Raw genomic sequence first — 20,204 nt, 5'->3', positions numbered from 1 at the left:
TATATAAAAGTGCAAATAACTTGGCTTGGTTCCAATCCCAAAACGAATGACTGGGTGTTTGCTCGGAGTTACTATACGGAATAAAAAGTCCCAGGCCTCTCACAGAAAAGACGTGAATAGTTTCGAACCGTGTATATTTTTGTTGAGAACAAGCCAATACCAAATTGCGTGACAATCTATCTACTAGTGTTTGAATAACAGCTGATCGTGTCAGACGAGTTCTAGTTTTCATCAAGCTATGGAAAAAGACGAGTTTCAGCATTCAGCATAAAAGCAACGGCGAAATTGAATGATCTACCATTTGGACCCCCATTCCCCCTTATTCTCCAGGCCGGGCCCCCAGCGACTGTTAACTATTTCCAAACCTGAAAAGAAATTTTCGTGGAATGCTGAGGTCTTTGCAGAAACGGAAGCCTATTTTGACGGCCTTAACCAATCTTTTTTTTTCCAAGGGCGAGAGATGGGTCAAATGTATCGCTGTAGAAATCATTCCATGTAGTATAAACTGCCGCTCGAAACGATATGGCTGAAGGGGTCGTCGATCGTACTTCGGTCCTGCATAGTTTTCCGGTTCGTCAGCTTCTTCTACCAAATTCGACGGCCACTTCTAATCGCAATGAATTAAATGTATGAATGTTTTAAATGTGTAATACTCTTAATTATGAACTGTTGAAATACATTTTTCAATCTTCAACATTTACTTTAAAACATGTTTATAATTCATTAAAAAAAGCTACTAAATCCCGTACATGTCAGACAATAAGTGTGATAACAAATATTTATAAATATGTATGGGAAAGTCCGGAAAACAGAGCAACAATTTTATAATGCTAATGGTGGTCTACAAAGGAATTGGTTATTGAAGAGACACTCCGGTTTTCAGCGTAGGCTTGGCTAGCCAGCCATCGCAGAGACAGACGGGGGCTCACTATAGTAACATTCGTTGGGGAATCCCATCATTTCCGAAAAAAAGACGAACGTTTTAATCGATGGAGCACGGTAAATACGCTATCAAGTGGGTTTTCTTAGTTTCTCTTCGACTTGTCGTCCTACTGTAGCCGGTGTATCATTGCATCCCTGAACCGCTTCGGGGCAATCACTCGCGATCAAGTTGCAGCTCGGAGGCTCTCTTTCCGTTCCCTGCGTCGAATAGTTTTTGTACGCGAAGGTATATTAATATATATATTAATTCTTAGTCATTGTATTTACTGAACGTTGTCCGAGGTTTGAGTGTACTCAGGGGATAAAATATAATGCTTGACCGAACAATTCACACTTGAATTGTACTCTTTTACATTTGGAATAGTAGTCTAAAGTAATCTTTGTATATTGAATAAAAATCTCATGGACTTCCAACGTCCATCAATTATTAAAACGAGTCTCATGCGGAATGAACACAGTGAAACGTTTATTTGATTTCTCATTTTTTTTCTTCTCGATTCTCAATTCTTCTTGCGATCAGTGCGATAGTGGCTGTGATCAGTTCTTTGTGCAGCCTCCGTGCGATCGGACGTGAAAATCTCGACTAGAGTGTCACCTGTTTCGAAGTTGTTTTGTTTCGTTTTGTTGATTTGCAATGGAGGCTGATTTAGTGTCAAGAAGTGCGTTCGTTTGTTGGATGCTAATTTTCGGTGGTTTATGGCTATCCAATGAGGCCCAGGCACGTACGTATTTTGTTGTCGAAAGCTGCTAAATCTGCTGGTAGTCATAGCCCAAGACCGTTACTCAAGTCCGGTGCACATTCTAGTGTCGCTGTGTGAGGGGGATTTTTGCGGTTGAAATGTAACAGGTTTTCGTTTTCGTGTGATTGATAATACGACCATGAGATTTGGGATTCTAGACCAAAGTCAGTTTAGTATGTTGTTTTGAATTTTTTCTCCTAGACGAACGGTTCTCAGTTATCATTATGACCATTGTTTTTAACAAGTGTGTGTGTAGAGATTAAATCGGACATGTGGTGACTTATGAGTGCACAAAATAATTTTCCTGTTTATACTTTTTGAAATTGTTAAGTGATAGAACTCTTTAGATTTAGTGCAACAAGTGCACATCGAAGTGATTCATGTTCAGGACTAATCATATTCGTGAAGACGACTGTGAAGGTAGAATTCCGTCCTAAACCGATTTTTATAGTCAGTAGAAAATTGTACATTAAAGATCTGCTGTTACATGAAAGATTCGCACCGAAGGGTAGTTCCTGGGCTTTGATTTACTTTGTAGGGATGAAATCGTTTATTTTTTGGAATATCGGAATAGTAAAATGCCATGTTTCATTTCCAATATCATTTCGTTCTCGGGCCGAAACACAAGGGTGATCTAAGTTCATTTCGATCGATTTCAGAGAGCGCTCCATGTCTCACTCCGACACGTCAGGACGGTTTATGTGTGCCGATTCACCGTTGTCGGAACATTTACGATATTGTGCAAAAACCCACGCCTCCTTCGACTGGAATAGCCAATTATATCAAACGTGCTGCGTGTACTCTTCCGGGCGTAGAACGCAGTATTTGCTGTCAACCACCGGAGGTAGTTCCGGAAACAACGGTGTTGCCCGGTAAGGCGGATTTGCTACCGAAAGAATGTGGCCAATCGGTTAATGATCGTATAGCCTTCGGTAACGCTACTCAAGTATTTGCCTTTCCTTGGATGGCTCTACTGCAATACAACCAAAATGGAGAATTAATAGATGGTTGTGGTGGTTCTCTGATCAACAATCGTTACGTTTTGACTGCTGCACATTGTATTAAGACGAGAAGTACTATTCGACTGTAAGTAATGAAGTTTCCACTCGCATCTTCGACAAATTTAACGGTTTTTTGTTTTCATTTCAGGGTGCAGGTTCGCTTGGGAGAGCACACAAGAAATCAGGATATCGATTGCAATATCTATCGAGATAATAATGGGGTGGAAATTGAACGGGACTGTGCGGATCCAGTTGAAGATTATCAAGTTGAGTCATTTGAAATCCATCCTGATTACAATCGACCAAAATATAGTAATGATATCGGTTTGATTCGTCTTGACCGCAGTGTGACGATGAAATGTAAGTACTACATTTTGCAAATGAGCAGCTATCCCATGTACTGATCGTTCTTCTCCGTTCCACCTTTGTAGACCATATTAGGCCAATCTGCTTGCCCGTGACACCGCAACTTCGTTCGAAGCAGTTCGAACGGTACATTGTAACCGGATGGGGTACGACCGAAAATCAAACAGGTTCCCAAGCTTTACTGCAGGCAACTGTGCCACGAGTAAACAACGATGAATGCCAGCAGAAAATGCTCCAGAATCGGCTTAATGTGCAGCTTAGTGATAAGCAGTTGTGCGCTGGCGGATCAGACAAGGTTGATACATGCCGTGGAGATTCGGGTGGGCCTCTTGTCTTCAGTACGGATTTCAACGGTCCACGGTTCATTCAGTTCGGCGTTGTCTCTGCTGGAGTGGACTCCTGCGGCAAGAAGAGCATTCCGGGTATCTACTGTCGCGTTGGTAGTTATATGGACTGGATTCTCAATACCATAAAGCCATAACTGATTAACGACTGTCGACAGGAAATGACTGCGAGGAGTGGTAGAAAATCTTATGTATGACTTTCTATTTTCACTTCATTTGATTAATTGCTACCGAAGCAAAACTTGACTTTCTATCGACTTGTTTCCTAATATGTGCTCTTTATAATTATACGAAACGGAGATTTCAGAAATACCTATTTATAACCTCATGGAAAGCACTTTGCTTAAACAAATACTACCGTTCGATTAGAAGTGTTTCGACACAGTACAGAAACGACTTGTGAAACGATTCAAATGCAAGGTTTGCTTCTGTGAAGCTTCCACGAAAGAGTTTGTCATTTGAGTTCTAATGAAATCAATAAACTGTATCTTGACTAATTCTACTTGGGTTGCATTATTCTTCTTGGAATTCCATTAACAATACGAACAGTTGTAATATATTATCGGTACTAACATTCCTTATTTCGTTATGTTCGTCTTAATCTTGTCTCTAAATCCATCGAGGTATTTTTTTGCATCAATAACAAAATCCGTGATATCTTGTGCTATTTCATCATATTTCGACATATACAAATTTTATGCTTCTCACATATACGTGCATTTCAGGAGGCTTGTGTAATGATTGCCGGAGTTTCTCTGTGCAGTACGATTTCAGATGCCGTTGTTTCTTAAATATTTGATTCAAAACTTAGTTTCTTAGACTATGATTTCTAGCGTTTTAGTTTTTCTACTTCGAATGAAATATTTGTAAAAGATGACATGAATTTTACTATTCGAAATCATTCTTAACATAAGGTTACTCCATATATTTTTAAGCAGATTATCTTTCATTTCTAGCCAATGGGACGTATTTTTGAAATGATATGATTATAAATCGCTACTTTAAACAAACGTGAAATGTTGCAATCCATTCTCGCTCGCGGTTTACAATTCTTGCCTCATTATTGTGAAATATGAAATATATGCATCTATAATATTTCACAATAACGAAGCTACAATTTTGAAGCGATATTTGATATACAATGTATATGTATATAAACTTAAAACCGAGGTGAAAACTATTAATATACATATACATTGTATATCAAATATCGCTATAAGATATTAGCATCATTATTGTGAAATATTATTGATGTGAATATGTAAAACAGTTTTTGCTCAAAACGGCCTCAACATCCTTTTCACGAACGTTAACATTCGTAAGGAAAGAAGCAGGTATTCACCTAGGTACCATCCCGGAGGTCACTGAAATCTACTCTTTTCTTGTTTCGCTCACACTCCTCCATATTCTCTCATTCTGCTACTACGAAGTGAATCGCTATAGCACTCAAACAACGGACAATCATTGAATTGAATGATTAAATTGATTCACGAGGAGGTAAGTAATTTGATCACGTCATAAAGCTTTTTACTGATGTGTAACATTAGAGACTGTCCCAGAAAGTATGGACGCACTTTTATTTCGCTGTAAATAATTCACAAGTGTTAGATATCCAAATTTTATTCGATATACTGATAATATTAGACTACAACAACAGAACAGTATTCTCAACATTTGCTACTTAGCCATTGTAGACTAGCTTGCGCACCTTCTTGCGAACGTTCCTCATAAAATTCCGTACAGATTTCTTGGCGACAAGTTTTGCAACTTTTTTCCAATCTTTTTCGAACTGTTGAATGGTTTCGGCTGCCGAGACATGTTTCCTAAGATGTGCCTTCGTTAATGCCCAAAATTCCTCAATTGGTTGGGGGTTTGGGACGAAAGTGATATTTTTGGTAGTATACCATTCTACCGTTGATTTCGAGTAGTGGCAAGAAGCAAGATCTGGCCAGAAGACAACAGGATCCTTGTGGCTTCGAATCATGTTTAGAAGTCGTTTTTGTAAACATTCCTTGATGTATATGTTCATTGAAGCAGTGGTGATGAAGGGTTTCGAAATCTTACCGCAGCTACAAATTGCTTGCCAGACCATAGCTTTCTTACGAAATTTTTCGACCTCAATCGATGTCTCGGACTGGATTAACACTTGCCCTTCTTGCACCGTATAATATTGTGGTCCCGGCAAAATTTTGTAATCGAGTTTCACGTAGGTTTCGTCGTCCATGATTATGCAGTTCAAATTTCCAGCAAGAATCGTATTGTACAGCTTTCGAACCCTCGGCCTGATCGATGTTTCTTGTTTCGGACTACATTTTGGTTGTTTCTGCTTCTTATAGGTTCGAAGATTCAAACGTTCTTTAGCACGAAGAACATTTGACTTCGAAGGCTTTTTCACTTACTCCTTCCATTTTTGCTATCTTTCTCAGTGACAGTCCGCGTTCTGTGCACCATTTGTACACAATTTTTCGACGTTGTTCTGCTGAAAGTCCACGCATTTCGAAACAAACTAATGAAAACGAATAAACAAGTGCACAAGTGGTTAGAGAAGAGTGTAAACAACAGGACGCAGCCGTAAAAATTGACAGATTCTGAACCATTGCGAAATGGCAGCTGCTTTTGGTTGCGTCCATGCTTTCTGGGACAGTCTTTATGTGTAATATACATGTCAGTAAAAAGCGTACCCAGGAAACAAAATTGAGAAATAGTTTGGAGCTGTTGGTCCTGCAGATTACACCGTGAGATAGAGTTTTTGAGCGTTACGTGATGGTCAAAATTCCATTGCCCATGAGTCAAAACCACATCAAATGGAGTATGAAACCGAGGTAAAATAAATGACAATAATAATAATAATACATAAAATAGTAATTTAGTTTTTGAAGTTATATACGTTACGAAGTTTTTTGAAGCCTTGACTCAGATAGGCCTGAGTAAAGGTACTATGGAAATATATTTTTTATTTTTTTGTTCCAATTATAGAGGCTTTAACCTTAAAGTAATTTGCCTCTTTGGGCTAGAAAAACTTTCTAACTCTATGTGTGGGGTCGGGAATCGAACCCATCATGATAGAGCCGTCCCAATATGGGAATATGTTCCATTCGACGAAGAGTTTCGCTCGATATTATCGTGAGATAGAAGCGTTACGTTAAGGGGTTTACACCAGTGTCGAAAAAAAAGAGAAGGACTTTTTTTGGGAATTAATTTGATCCCAAAATAATTCCCCAAAAAAATCCTTCTCTTATTTTTTTACAGTTGTGTAACCCCTTAAGTTAAAGAAACTAGAAAGCATTACATACGAATATCTTCCTAGATTGGGGGTTACAAATCATATGAGTTATCTTGTGGAAATTATGAATGCTAAAAACCGTTATTAGGGTGAGATTCCGGTGGTAAACGAGTTACGACTCGTTATAGACATTACGAAGCGTACTTTTAAGTAAGTTACAAACGTTTTGAAGTGATACATGCGTTACTTTTTTGTATGTTAAAGACGTTACGAAGCGTTACAAGCGTTATTATTTTGTAAATTATAGGCGTTACTAAGCGTGCTACTCTTTCAGTAAGTTATAGGCGTTACGGAGCGTTACAAAGAGTTTCTTTTTTGTAAGATGAAGACGTCACAAAGCTGTTACTTTTTGTAAGTTACAGACATTACGAAACGTGATATGTAAGTTTTTTTTTGCGTTACGAAGCGTTACGTGGCTCACTCTTTTGTGAATTACAGGCGTTACAAAGTGTTACATGCGTTACGGTTTTGTAAGTTAGAGCGTTGCATTCGTTACGGCCGAGGGGCCTTCGAAATTCAAATCGGGAATAATAAATCTTCTCCCATGAACAAACATGACCAGAAAATGCGTTATTTTGGGAATGTATTTCATTCAAAATTCGTAACTCAAATTTTCTACGCGGATATCACTTCAAACCATCTCAGTCCTGTGATGAGATGGATTGCTTTTTGGAAATTGGAAACAATTAATCGAAAGGACTTAATAATAGTTGGATTCAGAACGATATGAATGTTTAAAAGCACTGTCATACCGTCGTTATGATGCACAGAAATCAATTATTCCCCAAAATTTGAACAATTTTGAAAAAAAAATCGTAAAAAATGTACACGTTTAGACATGACACCAAACAGAATTGACTCAGCGTCATCTTGCTAACGACTGATGGTGAAAACCACTGGTCCTTTTACCTCCAACGAACCAGAAGACAGGATTAAATTTCGACCATGGTAATTCTAAAAGTCTGAGGATGCCTAATTTTTGATAAATAAATCTCACATTGCTGGAAATTTGATCACAATATTCTCGATGGCATGAAGAAACAATGATGTTGTTATCTTTGTATTTCGAGATATTTGTGATCGAAAACTTATCACTTGAGAAATTTTAGCAAATTAGTGAAAAGAGATGACGAGAGAGAGAGAGAGAAAATCGCTCAATTTGTCGAGCCAAACCAATGGCTATCTTTAACAGGTTCTCAGTAGAACCTTTACCCGTACGTTTAGGATTACAAGGCGAACATAAACGTATCATTTATCACGTATTACACTTCGATCTAACACCATTTGTCACTCACCTGTACGCGCCTGATGGCGCCTGAAGTCTACTTGCAGCGTGCTTCGGGGAATCCCGCCGATTTTGAAAAATACACACAGCTTCACCGTTCTACTTGATATGGAAAGCAGCCGTTGGTCGCTGTCGGATGCGGGGTTTTAACCATTAACATAAACTTTACGATGGATACAGGGCTCTCTCATCGAACCATGGCGCAACGAGTTTTTGTTTAGTCGCCAACTCAAATCGATGACATTATAACCATTTGTATGCGTCCATACCAGATCCAGTTTAGCTGCATTGGGGAAAGTAATTTTAAGAATATTTGATTATGTTTAATAAATATTAACCAGTTTTACTGGATTTTATTTATTAACTCAATCATTGATTTATATAAAAGCAAACACTATTTTGAATAGTCCTTCGAACGAGTTAGTGTCGATGGATTCAAATGTTATGAAAAATCGCAATACAGTCCAACGTGAAATTAACAAACTAATTATATCAACTTGCCAAGTAAACAACTTTTACACAACCGAAATTCGGTGATTCATCAAAGTAGCCATTTTTCTTAAGTGCAAAACTGAGCGATGTGAATAGCGACGAAGATCTCAGTAATTTATAGTCTTCTTGAAACCGAAAATCTCGGTAAATGCAAAATATTTATCAAATTAAAAATACTGATAATATCAGTTGTTTAAAGTTCGAGAAAAAAAGTATGTGAACAAAAAGCAGTTTGCTTTGATATTTTACGAAAAATTGAACACGAATGCAATGGTTTAGAAATTAGTTTTGATAATATTTATGTGGATTCTAGACATGAAACGTATAGGGAATACACATGAAATAAAAAATAGTTAGTTTCGTAGATCATTGTTGCTTTAGTTATTAGTATTGCTTTGAGTGATAAGAATGATTCTGTTAGAAATAGTTAGTAGTGTAATTAATGGAATGTAGCTGTTGGATATCTGTAATTCATTGATACTAAACATGAAGAGGTTTTATGCCTACTGCAGGCAGAGTTTAAAGTTCGATAATATCTTAGCTCTAGTGGGCTTTTCATGCTACAAACATAAGTAAAAAAATATTCTCAACGGATTTGGCAGTCAGTGCTTAGTGGATGTATATAATATATCGTTGGCTTTTTATATAATAGACAGATTACGTTCAAGAAAATTTGGTCATTCACGAAATCATTCGATAAAATAAAGTTTGCTTGATCTAGACGGGATGGAAAACAAAAAAAAATGAATGTCACGTTGGCTACCTCTTGTAGTTGGTTGTTATGTAAACACTAGAATCAGGACGAGATAAGTGGCACATATAATAACGGAAAATAGCGGATTTGATAATGGTATCGCTCTCGATCGGTAACACTCCCGTTCAGCAGGTGGGCTTACCACTTGAGTATCGAGTAGATTCAGGTATCGGACACACCTTTGCTCTAAGCCCGTTGAGTTGAAGAAGCCATTCGACTTTCGACGTCATACTATAAATGCATACTTCAAACCTGTACCAAGCGCGAGTCCACCAGAGCACGTGATTCAGGCAAACGAAAGGATCGAAACGCGCTATCGTGGATACCGACCGGTTATTGAGGATGGTAGTCATGGTTTTGGTATGTTTGTCCCGTGACGTTAGCTTCGGCACGATCGTCAACATCGCGATCGCGATTGTAAATAAAGCTCGAAACCGCGACAGTCGCATGCGTTCAGTCGTGTTCACAAAGCGAATTCAAGCGGACGTGTTATTTGAGTATGAAAGCTGCGCGAGAAGATTAGAATTAACGTTAAGAACGCTTATAGTATTAATATTAAGATGAAGAAAATTATTTTAGTGCTGATCGGATTAAGTCACTACACATTACTAGGAGTTTGTGCACGTAAGTCACAGGCAGATTGTTCTGTCCACAAATCTCTAATCCGAATTCCGCGTACGTCATAGTGCAAGCATCGGTGACAAACAAGTTCATTCATGGAAACACAGAAGGTGTTTTGTTCTACAGCATGGAGGCAGATTGTTTTTGAGTAGCTAATTATACAGTTGACTCAGGTTTGAATACTACGTTGATAAGCAACTTAACATCAAGAACTTTGAGTTGCTGATAAATTCGCTATAACGCGTATGATGTCACACGCGTATGAAAAATTTTGTTGAATCTTAAAATGTTGTGTGTGTGTGATTTTACGTTTTTTTTTTTTTAACTTCCAGAATAATGTGGTAAACCCTTATTTAGAGCTTTTTGATATCTAGTGAAAATGAAATTTCACCCACGCAAGCTACACATCTACTGTCGTTAGAGTTCATCTTTGCTAACATTTCAAACGGTAAATACCGGCACGCATTAAGGATAACATTTACATTATATTCATGGTAATCTGTGAATCTATCGCCTCTTCATTTTGTTGTTCTGATGTGCTATTTGAATGCAAGAAAAACATATGGTAGAGACATTGATCTTAGTTTAGTTTAGTGATTTTTCGACTGACGCCATTTTAAGTTAACGATAATAGCCTCAACGCACGTATCCAGATACGTATTTCGAACACTACTTGACCGTCATCAGTATCCACGCCCCAATGGAACGTTGTGAATTACAACTGCTCTCGGTTGCGGTCTTTCTTGCACTTAAAAACTAATTTCGATAGCAAATCAAACCGTCATTAAGCATTTTGGTTTTTGAATTCCGCGAAATGGTTGAAACCTTTTCTAGACGAGGTTTGACGATCTAGATATATTATCTATATTAGATCCCAAATGTTTACTCTTAAATTAATTTCGTTATGTTTTTTTCTTAGAAAGCGAACCGTGTACAACGCCCGTCGGTCATCCTGGCCTCTGCGTACCGGTACAATACTGCCGGAACATTTATGGTATTATTCAATCGAAAAAACGGCCATCCGAAGGCATTCTCAACTACATCCGTAAATCGGTTTGCCGTTTGGCAGGAGTGAGTAAATCAGTTTGCTGTCAGCTGACCGAAGTGGACAAGGCGGTTACCAGCATGCCACCGAATAAACCGGTACTTCCGATGAACTGTGGCACAACGACTGCAGATCGTGTTGCATATGGATTGCAAACAGGTGTTTTCGAGTACCCCTGGATGGCACTGCTTCGCTTCAGGGATTTTAATCAAGATCTAGTCGATGGTTGTGGTGGGACTCTGATCCATGAGCGATACGTTCTAACGGCAGCTCACTGCTTACATGACAGAAAATTGATATTGTAAGTTTAATAATTTCACAATAATAGTGTTGAAAATTGTTTAGTATCAAAACATTTATGTTGGTTACATTCTAGAGACCACGTTCGTCTGGGAGAGCATAACAAAATCACTGACATTGACTGCGAAGGAGAGGATGGAGACTGTGCAGGACCGGTTCAGGATGTACGGGTAGAAACCACGATTATTCATCCAATGTATAATAACCCAAAGTTTCGAAATGACATTGGCTTGATTCGATTGGAACGAAATGTAATATTTGATGGTATGTAACAAAAACATTGAACAGTATGAAATTATAACAAAAGTGCCCGTTTCAGATCAAATTAAGCCAATCTGTTTACCTATAACAAAAGAATTTAGTAGCATACTTCACTCGAAGTATATTTTAACTGGTTGGGGAACGACTGAAAATAATTCGCTTTCAAATGTTCTGTTGAAAGCGTATCTCCCCCGGATAGAAAACGAACAGTGCGAACACATAATGAAGAGCAACAGCCTCGAGGTAGAGCTCAGTGAACATCAGTTCTGTGCTGGAGGTAGAGATCTGAAAGACAGTTGCAGAGGTGATTCAGGCGGACCACTAGGAACGGTGGGATTGCTGCACAATGAACCGAGGTTCATTCAATTTGGAATTGTCTCGATTGGGGTAAATAGCTGTGGACTGAAAAACATTCCTAGCATCTACACCAGGGTAGGACTATACATGGACTGGATTATAGAAAATATGAAACCTTCTTGAAAAATGTGTTTATTAAATGTGTACTTCCAAACAGATTTAACGAGTAGATTTATATTATAAATATTAAATTAATTGTGATCTCCAACCTAAATATAAGAGAATCTTGTGTTATTCATTAGTAACTAATTTTGAAATAACGGATTTGGATTAATCCAAGGTGAAAATTCTTTTCGAAATATCATCTACCAGCCAGTCGATTGCTTCCACTAGCTTTAATCCGGTCACAGCGCTGACCCCATGGATAACCCAATGATGGGTTTCGATTTTCTCTAATCCTAGCACGTCTTTAATTTCACTACTCGTGAGTGCTCCTGGTAAGTCCTGCTTGTTTGCTAATACCAGCAGAGTTGCTCCTGCCAGCCGTTCCTCCTGAAGAAGTAATGCTAGTTCCTCGCGACACGATTCCATTCGCATCCGGTCAGTACTGTCCACTACCCACACCAGACCGTCGGTACACTCGAAATAGTTCCGCCAATACGATCGAAGTGATTTTTGTCCACCTACATCCCACATGTTGAGCGTATAGTTCTTGTATTCTAAAGTTTTTATGTTAAAACCAAGCGTGGGAGAAATCTGATCAATTGGCTCCCCATTGAAACGTTTCAGTATTGTTGTTTTGCCGGCGTTGTCTAATCCACTGCAAAACATGACATGACTCATCAGTCGAAAAATAATTATGAATTATTTAGTTCTACTCACAGCAGAAGAATTCTCATCTCCTTTTCTTTTTGCTTCATTTTCTTCAATATAGTTAAGAATCCCATTTGGTGCAATTCACTGAATAAGGTTTGGATTTATTGTAAAAATTTAAAATAATTCAGTTTATCGATGCAGCTGAGTAGATTGTTATTGTTTATTGTAGCAACTTGGAAACTGAATGCAGGGGTGCCAGAAACAACAAAGAAGGGTATAAATTTTCGTTAAGAAATTTATTATGTTATATTATATTATTTATTATATTAATTTATATTATATTTTTATAAAAGTGGTACAGTGGCAATGAACGAGACAAAATTGTTTAATTGAAACGTCAACGTGTGCATGTGAATATTTTCTAGGCTTTATGAAGGCTCCATTTTATGGAACATTTAGGCACAATTCAAATGAAAATTCTGAATTGAGAAAAAAATGAATTGCCGTATACTAAATTCAACTTAACATCTGTTCATTAAAAGAGAGTTTGAAAAGATAAAACATAAATGTCACAAATGTATAAAATGTTCTCAGATCTGGCATCCCTGATTGACAGATGCATGACACTTTGTAACTCCTAAGTAACGCATCCAGCCGTCGGTCCAGGTCGGCCAAATGGTGTGTTGTTTTGGAGAAACATAACGTAACGCAACGAATGTTGTCTGTTATCAGCATAATTTATGCTGAGTTTCTGTCAGACCTTCGGGTGTTTTGACACCCAAAACATTTGTATTGCTAGTTGTTTGAACGTTTACTAGGCTTTGCAAAAAAAAAAACTTTCTCATTCGAAAGGATGTTAGACAAATATCGACGATCAGTGTTAATATTTTTCAGTTAATGTTAGTCGTGATTTGATAGTATAACATGGGTCCTATTCGGTGGCGCCTAAAAGAGTTCCCGATCAAACTGATGTGAGTAGATATTTCAATCTTCAATTTCTACACTAGTGTAATTTCTCTATTTAAAGCAATTGCCTTCGTTTCCGATATCATTATTCACTGCGTTGCATACGATCACTCACCTACAATCATCACATGAGCCAATCGTACGCATCGGATGTCTGCCTGGAGCCGATCTTTTGGTTTGTGGACAACTTTACCCATCTTCTTGGTCCGGTATGTCTGTTCATATACCGGAGGCAACAGTTTTAACTATATTTCTTATTTCAGTTCTTTGTCTTTGCTGTGGTTTGTCTCACTGCTGCCGTAGTAATTATATGCTATTGGATCGGGTTGCCTTACTGGTGGAACAAGAGTCCGAAAATGACGTACTTCTTACTAATAGTTGGCCACTGGTTACTCATAAATGTGTCATATAATTTCTATATGGCTGCTGTCACTTCGCCAGGCATTCCGCCAGAAGTAATCTACAATAATCGTCTGCAGATGATACTATATTTTTTCTTTCATTTCAGAAAGAACTGATTGTTGAGGCTGTTAGTATTTGTAAGAAATGTGTAGCTCCGAAACCACCTCGTACGCATCACTGTTCCGTTTGCAACAAATGCATTTTAAAAATGGATCATCACTGCCGTAAGTAATCTTACGTAGAATATATTCTGTTAATTTGATATAATATATTTGACAGCGTGGCTCAATAATTGCGTTGGATATGGAAACCATCGCTATTTTTTCCTGTATATGCTATACACCACATTGGGAGTATTATTCATTATAATTTTCGGCTTTGAGCTGGGTTACGATGTTCTAATAGTGGGAGATGGAGAAGGATGGAATGAAATAGAACCACTCCACGGGCACCCAGTCCGATTTAACCTCTCTGGTCATATTATTCCAGTGGCAAGTATCATTTAAAACAGGTAACGATTAAAATAGGAAAACGGAAATTTGGCGAAAACATTAAAGAATTAAATTCAATAGGGAATCCAATTACATTGTTTTTCGACTACCACTTTAAACAAATATGAATCCAATATGAATACCAGACATTAAATAGTATTGTTTCTATTTCATTTTTAGACCGAAATGAATGATTATGTGGATGACGGTTTGGAGCCTGCTCAGCATGATCTGCCGGTACCACAGGATTACAACAGTGACACTTCCAAACACCGAGCAATCATTTTCATGGCTTTGATTAACGTAGCCACACTGTTTGCTTTAGGTGCTCTTGTTTCGTGGCATAGTTCTCTGATCACCCGAGGAGAAACCAGTATTGAGGCGCATATTAACAAATCAGAAACCAAACGGCTCTCTGCTCTGGGGAAAATCTACAAAAATCCGTATGACTTCGGTCCTCGCCGTAACTGGAGACTGTTTCTTGGCTTGAAACGAAAGCGAACGTGGTGGAGACACGTTCTGTTGCCATCGGGTCATAAACCGGAAGGGAATGGTCTTAGTTGGTTGACAGTTAACGATTTTGTGGCAATCGATGGTGAAGACGAGTGGCCATAAGGAAAAATCATGATATTAAATAAATCCTATCTTACTAGTCTCATTTCAACTTTCAGTGATCTCGATTGTATTTGAATACTTAAATGAAATACAAATTAGGATTCAACAACTTTTCGAATCCAGTCCATGTATGCCGATAGCCTTGTGTAAACTGTAATCGTTTCGAGGCTTTTTCCAACGCAACCGGAATTGTAAGCTGTAATTCCGACGACTATGGAGATTTTGATCTTTCCTAAAGAAATCAAACCTTCAACTGGATCACCAGAGCGATCGTTGCAAGAATTATCGGTTGTGTAGTAATTTTCTGCACAAAACTGATCATCATCGACCAGATTACGTATCTGGAAGAACTTGCGACAATCCTGGTTGTACTTAGAGAGACGAGGCCGTACGCTGAGGCGATCTGTAGATATTATCAAATTATTAGCATTTTGGATTTTGGAAGCATCAATACTTTGGAACTTACCTTCTTCAACTCCCAATGAATAGAGTTTTAACGGAATGGAGTCTTGGTTTGGCCATAGACAAGCCGGTAGTACTTTACTGTTAAATTCTACGGATGAAGCGAGCATAATGAGTGCTAGATCTGCTCTAATTACTGATGAATCATAGTTCGGATGCATGATAATTTGTTCAATACTAAGGTCACTGGTCATGAACCAGTTCACGACTTCAACCACTCCGAGTCTCACCACATTTTGAGCTCGCGATTGAACGCAACCTGCACTGGATAAAACGAACCGATCGCTTACTAATACTCCTGAGCAGCTCCAGTTTATGTTAGCATCACGCCGAATCCCAATGAAGGCCACATGTGGATATTCTTCCCTTTGCACGAGACGGCCTTCCGAAGGGATACCCTCATATTCCTCCATTTCCTGTTGTTTATATTGCTTCCAATGGGTGACACATTTTTTCATATTGTACGCTTGTTTCGCGGGACGTTCACAGCACACAATTGGTTCTGATCCTGGGCGACAGAATTTCACTGACATCAAGCTGACTAGCCCTGGACAGGCTCTGTAATTTTGGCAAGTTCCTTCAGTATTTCGCACCGTACTGCACGGTCGTCCAATGATCGACGGAGAAAAGGGATCATCCTCGGGGAATACAATTTGTCGTATGGGGTGTCTCGTTCCCAACACTATCGATTCAATCCACTGGCTATGTGCTGACGTACGGATGAAGTAGGCTTCACTGCCGAAACCACAGTTTTCGCCGGCTACAGTTAGGCCAAACACATACTGGAAGTACCGGTCGTAGTGCCAGATTTCACGTTCCAGTGCTCCGCCGTGTTCGATCTGGATTGAAAGAAAGCAACGAAAATGATTATATAGACACGGTTTTTTTCACAAATTAAGATTAAATTGGAACTTTTGTAATCTATGTGCTATTATTCCTCTTACAACACTCAATTTCAGTTAATTCTAAGAATGAAAAGCTCACGTTAGAGATCAGTTGATCACTTCTAACGTAAACATGCCTTAATTTACTGTTAAGCGCCTTTTGAAACTTTACCCTGTACAATAATGGGTAGAACCTAATAGTATATTCACGATTCACAACGTTACAAATATTAATATCTTTTCTAGAAAGAAAAAATTATATAAAAAGTCTGAGTGTTTGATTTTATTTCTGTTTGGTAACCAAATTCAAAATTTCATTTCATATAACTCCACAATTGATTCATATAGTTCAAGCAAACTACTCAATCAATTACTCTTTTAAAGCCAACGAATCTTCATATCTTAATCTTACAATCCAACCAAAATCCTTCCCAAGTAATCCTTCCGATGTATCATTTCCGCATCGTGAAATAAGACTATCTGGATGATAGGATTGACCACTCGAAGAATATATAGAATGTTACACTGGCGGTAATATGTTGGATGGTCGAGCCGGTGTTGGTGTTTACTGCCATGAATTGAGACCAGAGCAATCTCATTTACTGGGAGTTTTCAGCAGCGTATTTCAAAAAGAATCCTTTGCGATTCTCTGCGAAATACAGACATCTCTCCAGCAAGGTTTCTATTGCAAATGAATTTATTTCTGCTCTGACAGTCAGGTAGCTTAACAATGCACCAATTTCATGATTACTTGCAATGATAATTACTTGTTGAACTGAAATCGAAGAGCTCAATTTATCAAACTCGTTATATACTGCTCAGTGGTACCGCTAATGCGTATTCGAATTATTGGTTTCCCAAATTGAATGTCCAATCTGGTAAAGAGCTCTTAGGCGTGACGAAGGGATTCGAGAGTTATTTGAAAATCTAAAACCACCTCAGAGATCTAACTGGAACTGGAACTGTGAACCCTTTGTCAAATTCAGAAAATGAAAACGTGCTGATGAAAATTTCCGAATAATAGAGAAAGTCTTAACAGAATAACTGAAGGGTTTTACATGTTATAACACGACTTAGTTATCAAAAGTCAAGGTACTACATTCCAATGCGGATCTTGACCTTCTGTTTCAATAGACTTCACAGTCGACTCGTAAATCTTCAGCAAGAATCCTTCCAAGTCAGAAGCCTTATACTCTGTATCGCCAATCCGGACAAAACCTCCGGTAGAAATGTTAATAAAGAAATCCTGATCATGTTCATGTTTGTTCTCATCTCGATTTAATTATGTCCTATTCAATCATTTTTATTCCCAAGTAGCAATTAAACTGAACTTTTATTCATGTTGGATATGTTCGACAAATGATTTTACACGTTTTTGTAACAAATGTGAAAATCATTCAAGGATTAAGTTCCAAATCGGTTTATTTAACTGATTCTACAATAAGTTCATTTGAGCAGTTTTATTTTCGGTTTCTACTTAACAAATAGTACTGCTATGAAACATATCAAACAAGAAACTTGTTGCACACAAGCAAAATCCCCTTTTTAATCGCACAATTGTTACGAGAAGAATGAAGAAATACAATGCTAGAACAATGTTTGCTACTTGGGTTTGCATGTGTTATGTTCAACTAAATGATTAAAATTTGTCCTCATACCTATATTATCAAAGATTCATTTGTACTGGTCTGCCCTTAGATAACTTTTGTCGAACAAGTGACGAAATCCTTTATATACGTCTCATTATCCATCTGTTGACCTTCTCAAAGTTCACTGCTTACTAAAACTGAGCTAACACCCTTTGGTGGGCTGTAGGGACCAGTTTGGGAATTACTGATTTAAAGTGATAAGAGACGTTTTGGAACAAGTATAACAAATTACGTACGTTATACTATCAAAACCAAAACCAATACTATTTGTTGAATTGTAAAGTATGACGAACAGAGAAACAAAAAATCCACACTTTAAAATTGAATTTGATATTGTGTACTTACACGACATGTTTGAGGAACTAAGAATTTGTTGTTTTTGGCACATAGAAACTGGGTACTATTTGTTCGTTGACATGTAGTTAGATCGACTCGCATCCGAGTTAACACCAGACGGTTATCTGAAATTAAGAGGTAGAAGTTATGAACACAATTTTGCAATTACCCCCTCAATTAGGATAGATCGGTTTTATTACTTACCTTGAGAAATAGAGTCGTCATCTCGTAGAAAATTATTTAAATTGTATGGACCCAAACCAGCCATTTCATAAAAAGGCATCGTTGAGTCGTCATTGACCACACAGGCAGGAATAGCGGTCGGTCCAATCCTGGTAAAAAGAAAATCGGAAATTACATAGTTCACATAACCGGTGTAACACAATTTCTCACTTTACGTCGGTGGCAAGTTTCACTAGCGCAATATCGTTATGCAGAAAGCCCGGTTTGTAGTTCGGATGCTTGATAAAGCTTTCGATTTTGATGATCTGTGCCATGGGATCATTTTTGTTGATATTCAAATCGCCGACCTTCACGTGGCTTGGTGTTAGATCCAGTATGAATTTGTCACAGTGGGCTACTGTTAGCACGTAATCTTCATTGATTAACACTCCGCCGCAATTCCACAAGATCTGGTTTTGTCGTGTGGTATAGCCTAAGTAGACCTGATGTTTGGGCAAGATCTCAATATCCATGTAGCTTTTTTCCGGTTCGATGAAAACATGATCACCAACTCGGGAAGATACCATAGATTCGTCTGCTTCTCGCAATCGTATGTAACGAGCGCTGCACGTCTCTGTGGTAAAGGATGTGTTAGTTTCTGCTTCGATCCATGGGATGTAGGATGATACTCTTGTGTAGACTGATGGAGTCATTGTACCACAAAACGCTCCGAATGACGTGATTCCGACCACATACGGAGTCGTTCGGTGATTCGACATCAATTTTATTTGCAGAGGACCACCGGAATCACCGAGACAGGTATCCATTTTATTATCCTGAGCACATACCTGTGTGTCAACGATACCTTGACGTAATCTTCTGTTGTCAGACTGATGATGCATACGGCATTCTTCATTTTTTATTGGAGTTAATTGCACTTTCAACAGTATGGGAGTTTTACTACCAGCGAATGAAGTTTGTCCAAATCCAGCCGCTTCCAGTCTGGGGAATTCCACATTTTCGTTGTTCCAGAGACAAGCCGGTGTAACCACATCGTTTATCGTAGCGGCCCTTTCTAGCGTTATGATGGCGATATCGTTGTAAAAGGAAGAAAACCGATGTTCGGGATGACGTTTGAATGAGGCAATTCTGTACTGCTGTGCAAATTTGTTGCCCTCGTCATCAACTGTCATATTGATGTTGATGACTCCCAGACGGACAACATCCGGTGGAACACCGTCGCGATTTCCGCAGTGAGCACCGGTCAGTATGTGTGTGGCTGTGATCAGTGAACCCCCGCAACTGAAATCCACAATGCTGTTTTGTTCTGTCCACCCGATGGCTGCCATGTGTGCAAATTCACCGATTCTAACCGGTACGCCAAAGATGGGATAAACCAGGTTGTAGTCTCCATATTTGTGATACCGAAGATGGCAATCTAGAATATCCTTTCAGTGTAAACGAAAATACTGTTAACTAGTCTGATTGCTGACTTACCATTCAAAGTCTGCCGCTCTTTCGGCAGCATTGCTTTGTTCACATCGGTCGGGTAAATGTTTTCTGCTGGTTGTAATCGAGCACACGCAATGTCAATCGTTAATCCGAAAACTAGTAAACACATCAGGGGAAACCCGAAACATGATACTGAACTCGATTTCATTTTGAGATACACTAAACTTCTCGAAGAAAG

At 38.5% G+C, this 20,204-nt stretch overlaps 5 protein-coding genes across 5 annotated transcripts; 3 read left to right on the top strand and 2 right to left on the bottom strand.

Moving 5' to 3' along the window:
• The first annotated feature begins 1,472 nt into the window (after positions 1-1,472).
• LOC131429025 (serine protease grass-like) lies at positions 1,473-3,890 on the top strand. The gene is made up of 4 exons (XM_058593082.1): positions 1,473-1,664; positions 2,342-2,768; positions 2,832-3,043; positions 3,115-3,890. The coding sequence occupies exons 1-4, from the start codon at positions 1,577-1,579 to the stop codon at positions 3,528-3,530; spliced, it is 1,143 nt and encodes a 380-aa protein (XP_058449065.1). The 5' UTR covers positions 1,473-1,576; the 3' UTR covers positions 3,531-3,890.
• A 5,789-nt stretch (positions 3,891-9,679) lies between these two features.
• Positions 9,680-12,032, top strand: LOC131429031 (serine protease grass-like). The gene is made up of 4 exons (XM_058593085.1): positions 9,680-9,831; positions 10,748-11,174; positions 11,250-11,437; positions 11,493-12,032. The coding sequence occupies exons 1-4, from the start codon at positions 9,768-9,770 to the stop codon at positions 11,912-11,914; spliced, it is 1,101 nt and encodes a 366-aa protein (XP_058449068.1). The 5' UTR covers positions 9,680-9,767; the 3' UTR covers positions 11,915-12,032.
• On the bottom strand, positions 11,925-12,783 carry LOC131429061 (ADP-ribosylation factor-like protein 2). The gene is made up of 2 exons (XM_058593115.1): positions 12,614-12,783; positions 11,925-12,551 (listed from the first exon to the last, which is right to left on the bottom strand). The coding sequence occupies exons 1-2, from the start codon at positions 12,676-12,678 to the stop codon at positions 12,062-12,064; spliced, it is 555 nt and encodes a 184-aa protein (XP_058449098.1). The 5' UTR covers positions 12,679-12,783; the 3' UTR covers positions 11,925-12,061.
• A 450-nt stretch (positions 12,784-13,233) lies between these two features.
• On the top strand, positions 13,234-15,130 carry LOC131429018 (palmitoyltransferase ZDHHC16). Its single transcript, XM_058593075.1, has 6 exons — positions 13,234-13,518; positions 13,575-13,722; positions 13,777-13,968; positions 14,022-14,139; positions 14,195-14,406; positions 14,587-15,130. The coding sequence occupies exons 1-6, from the start codon at positions 13,472-13,474 to the stop codon at positions 15,019-15,021; spliced, it is 1,152 nt and encodes a 383-aa protein (XP_058449058.1). The 5' UTR covers positions 13,234-13,471; the 3' UTR covers positions 15,022-15,130.
• On the bottom strand, positions 15,060-20,174 carry LOC131429008 (uncharacterized). The gene is made up of 6 exons (XM_058593066.1): positions 20,012-20,174; positions 18,746-19,952; positions 18,557-18,684; positions 18,362-18,477; positions 15,488-16,322; positions 15,060-15,424 (listed from the first exon to the last, which is right to left on the bottom strand). The coding sequence occupies exons 1-6, from the start codon at positions 20,172-20,174 to the stop codon at positions 15,117-15,119; spliced, it is 2,757 nt and encodes a 918-aa protein (XP_058449049.1). The 3' UTR covers positions 15,060-15,116.
• Between the last annotated feature and the right edge of the window lie 30 nt (positions 20,175-20,204).

This window comes from Malaya genurostris, chromosome 1 (genome assembly GCF_030247185.1).
Source record: "Malaya genurostris strain Urasoe2022 chromosome 1, Malgen_1.1, whole genome shotgun sequence".
Classification (NCBI taxonomy): domain Eukaryota; kingdom Metazoa; phylum Arthropoda; class Insecta; order Diptera; family Culicidae; genus Malaya; species Malaya genurostris.
Note: the sequence above shows the minus strand (reverse complement) of the source record. Positions and strands in the feature narration are given on the sequence as shown.

Coding starts and splice junctions, on each gene's coding strand:
- LOC131429025 (XM_058593082.1), top strand. CDS start 1,577: ATGGAGGCTGATTTAGTGTCAAGAAGTGCGTTCGTTTGTTGGATGCTA. Junction 1,665..2,341: donor ATCCAATGAGGCCCAGGCAC/GTACGTATTTTG, acceptor GATCGATTTCAG/AGAGCGCTCCATGTCTCACT. Junction 2,769..2,831: donor ACGAGAAGTACTATTCGACT/GTAAGTAATGAA, acceptor TTTTCATTTCAG/GGTGCAGGTTCGCTTGGGAG.
- LOC131429031 (XM_058593085.1), top strand. CDS start 9,768: ATGAAGAAAATTATTTTAGTGCTGATCGGATTAAGTCACTACACATTA. Junction 9,832..10,747: donor ATTACTAGGAGTTTGTGCAC/GTAAGTCACAGG, acceptor TTTTTTTCTTAG/AAAGCGAACCGTGTACAACG. Junction 11,175..11,249: donor CATGACAGAAAATTGATATT/GTAAGTTTAATA, acceptor GTTACATTCTAG/AGACCACGTTCGTCTGGGAG.
- LOC131429061 (XM_058593115.1), bottom strand. CDS start 12,678: ATGGGATTCTTAACTATATTGAAGAAAATGAAGCAAAAAGAAAAGGAG. Junction 12,552..12,613: donor GAGATGAGAATTCTTCTGCT/GTGAGTAGAACT, acceptor CATGTTTTGCAG/TGGATTAGACAACGCCGGCA.
- LOC131429018 (XM_058593075.1), top strand. CDS start 13,472: ATGGGTCCTATTCGGTGGCGCCTAAAAGAGTTCCCGATCAAACTGAT. Junction 13,723..13,776: donor TTACCCATCTTCTTGGTCCG/GTATGTCTGTTC, acceptor TTCTTATTTCAG/TTCTTTGTCTTTGCTGTGGT. Junction 14,140..14,194: donor AAAAATGGATCATCACTGCC/GTAAGTAATCTT, acceptor TATATTTGACAG/CGTGGCTCAATAATTGCGTT.
- LOC131429008 (XM_058593066.1), bottom strand. CDS start 20,174: ATGAAATCGAGTTCAGTATCATGTTTCGGGTTTCCCCTGATGTGTTTA. Junction 18,478..18,556: donor TGACGACTCTATTTCTCAAG/GTAAGTAATAAA, acceptor TCTTAATTTCAG/ATAACCGTCTGGTGTTAACT. Junction 16,323..18,361: donor TAGTTCCTCAAACATGTCGT/GTAAGTACACAA, acceptor CTTTCAATCCAG/ATCGAACACGGCGGAGCACT.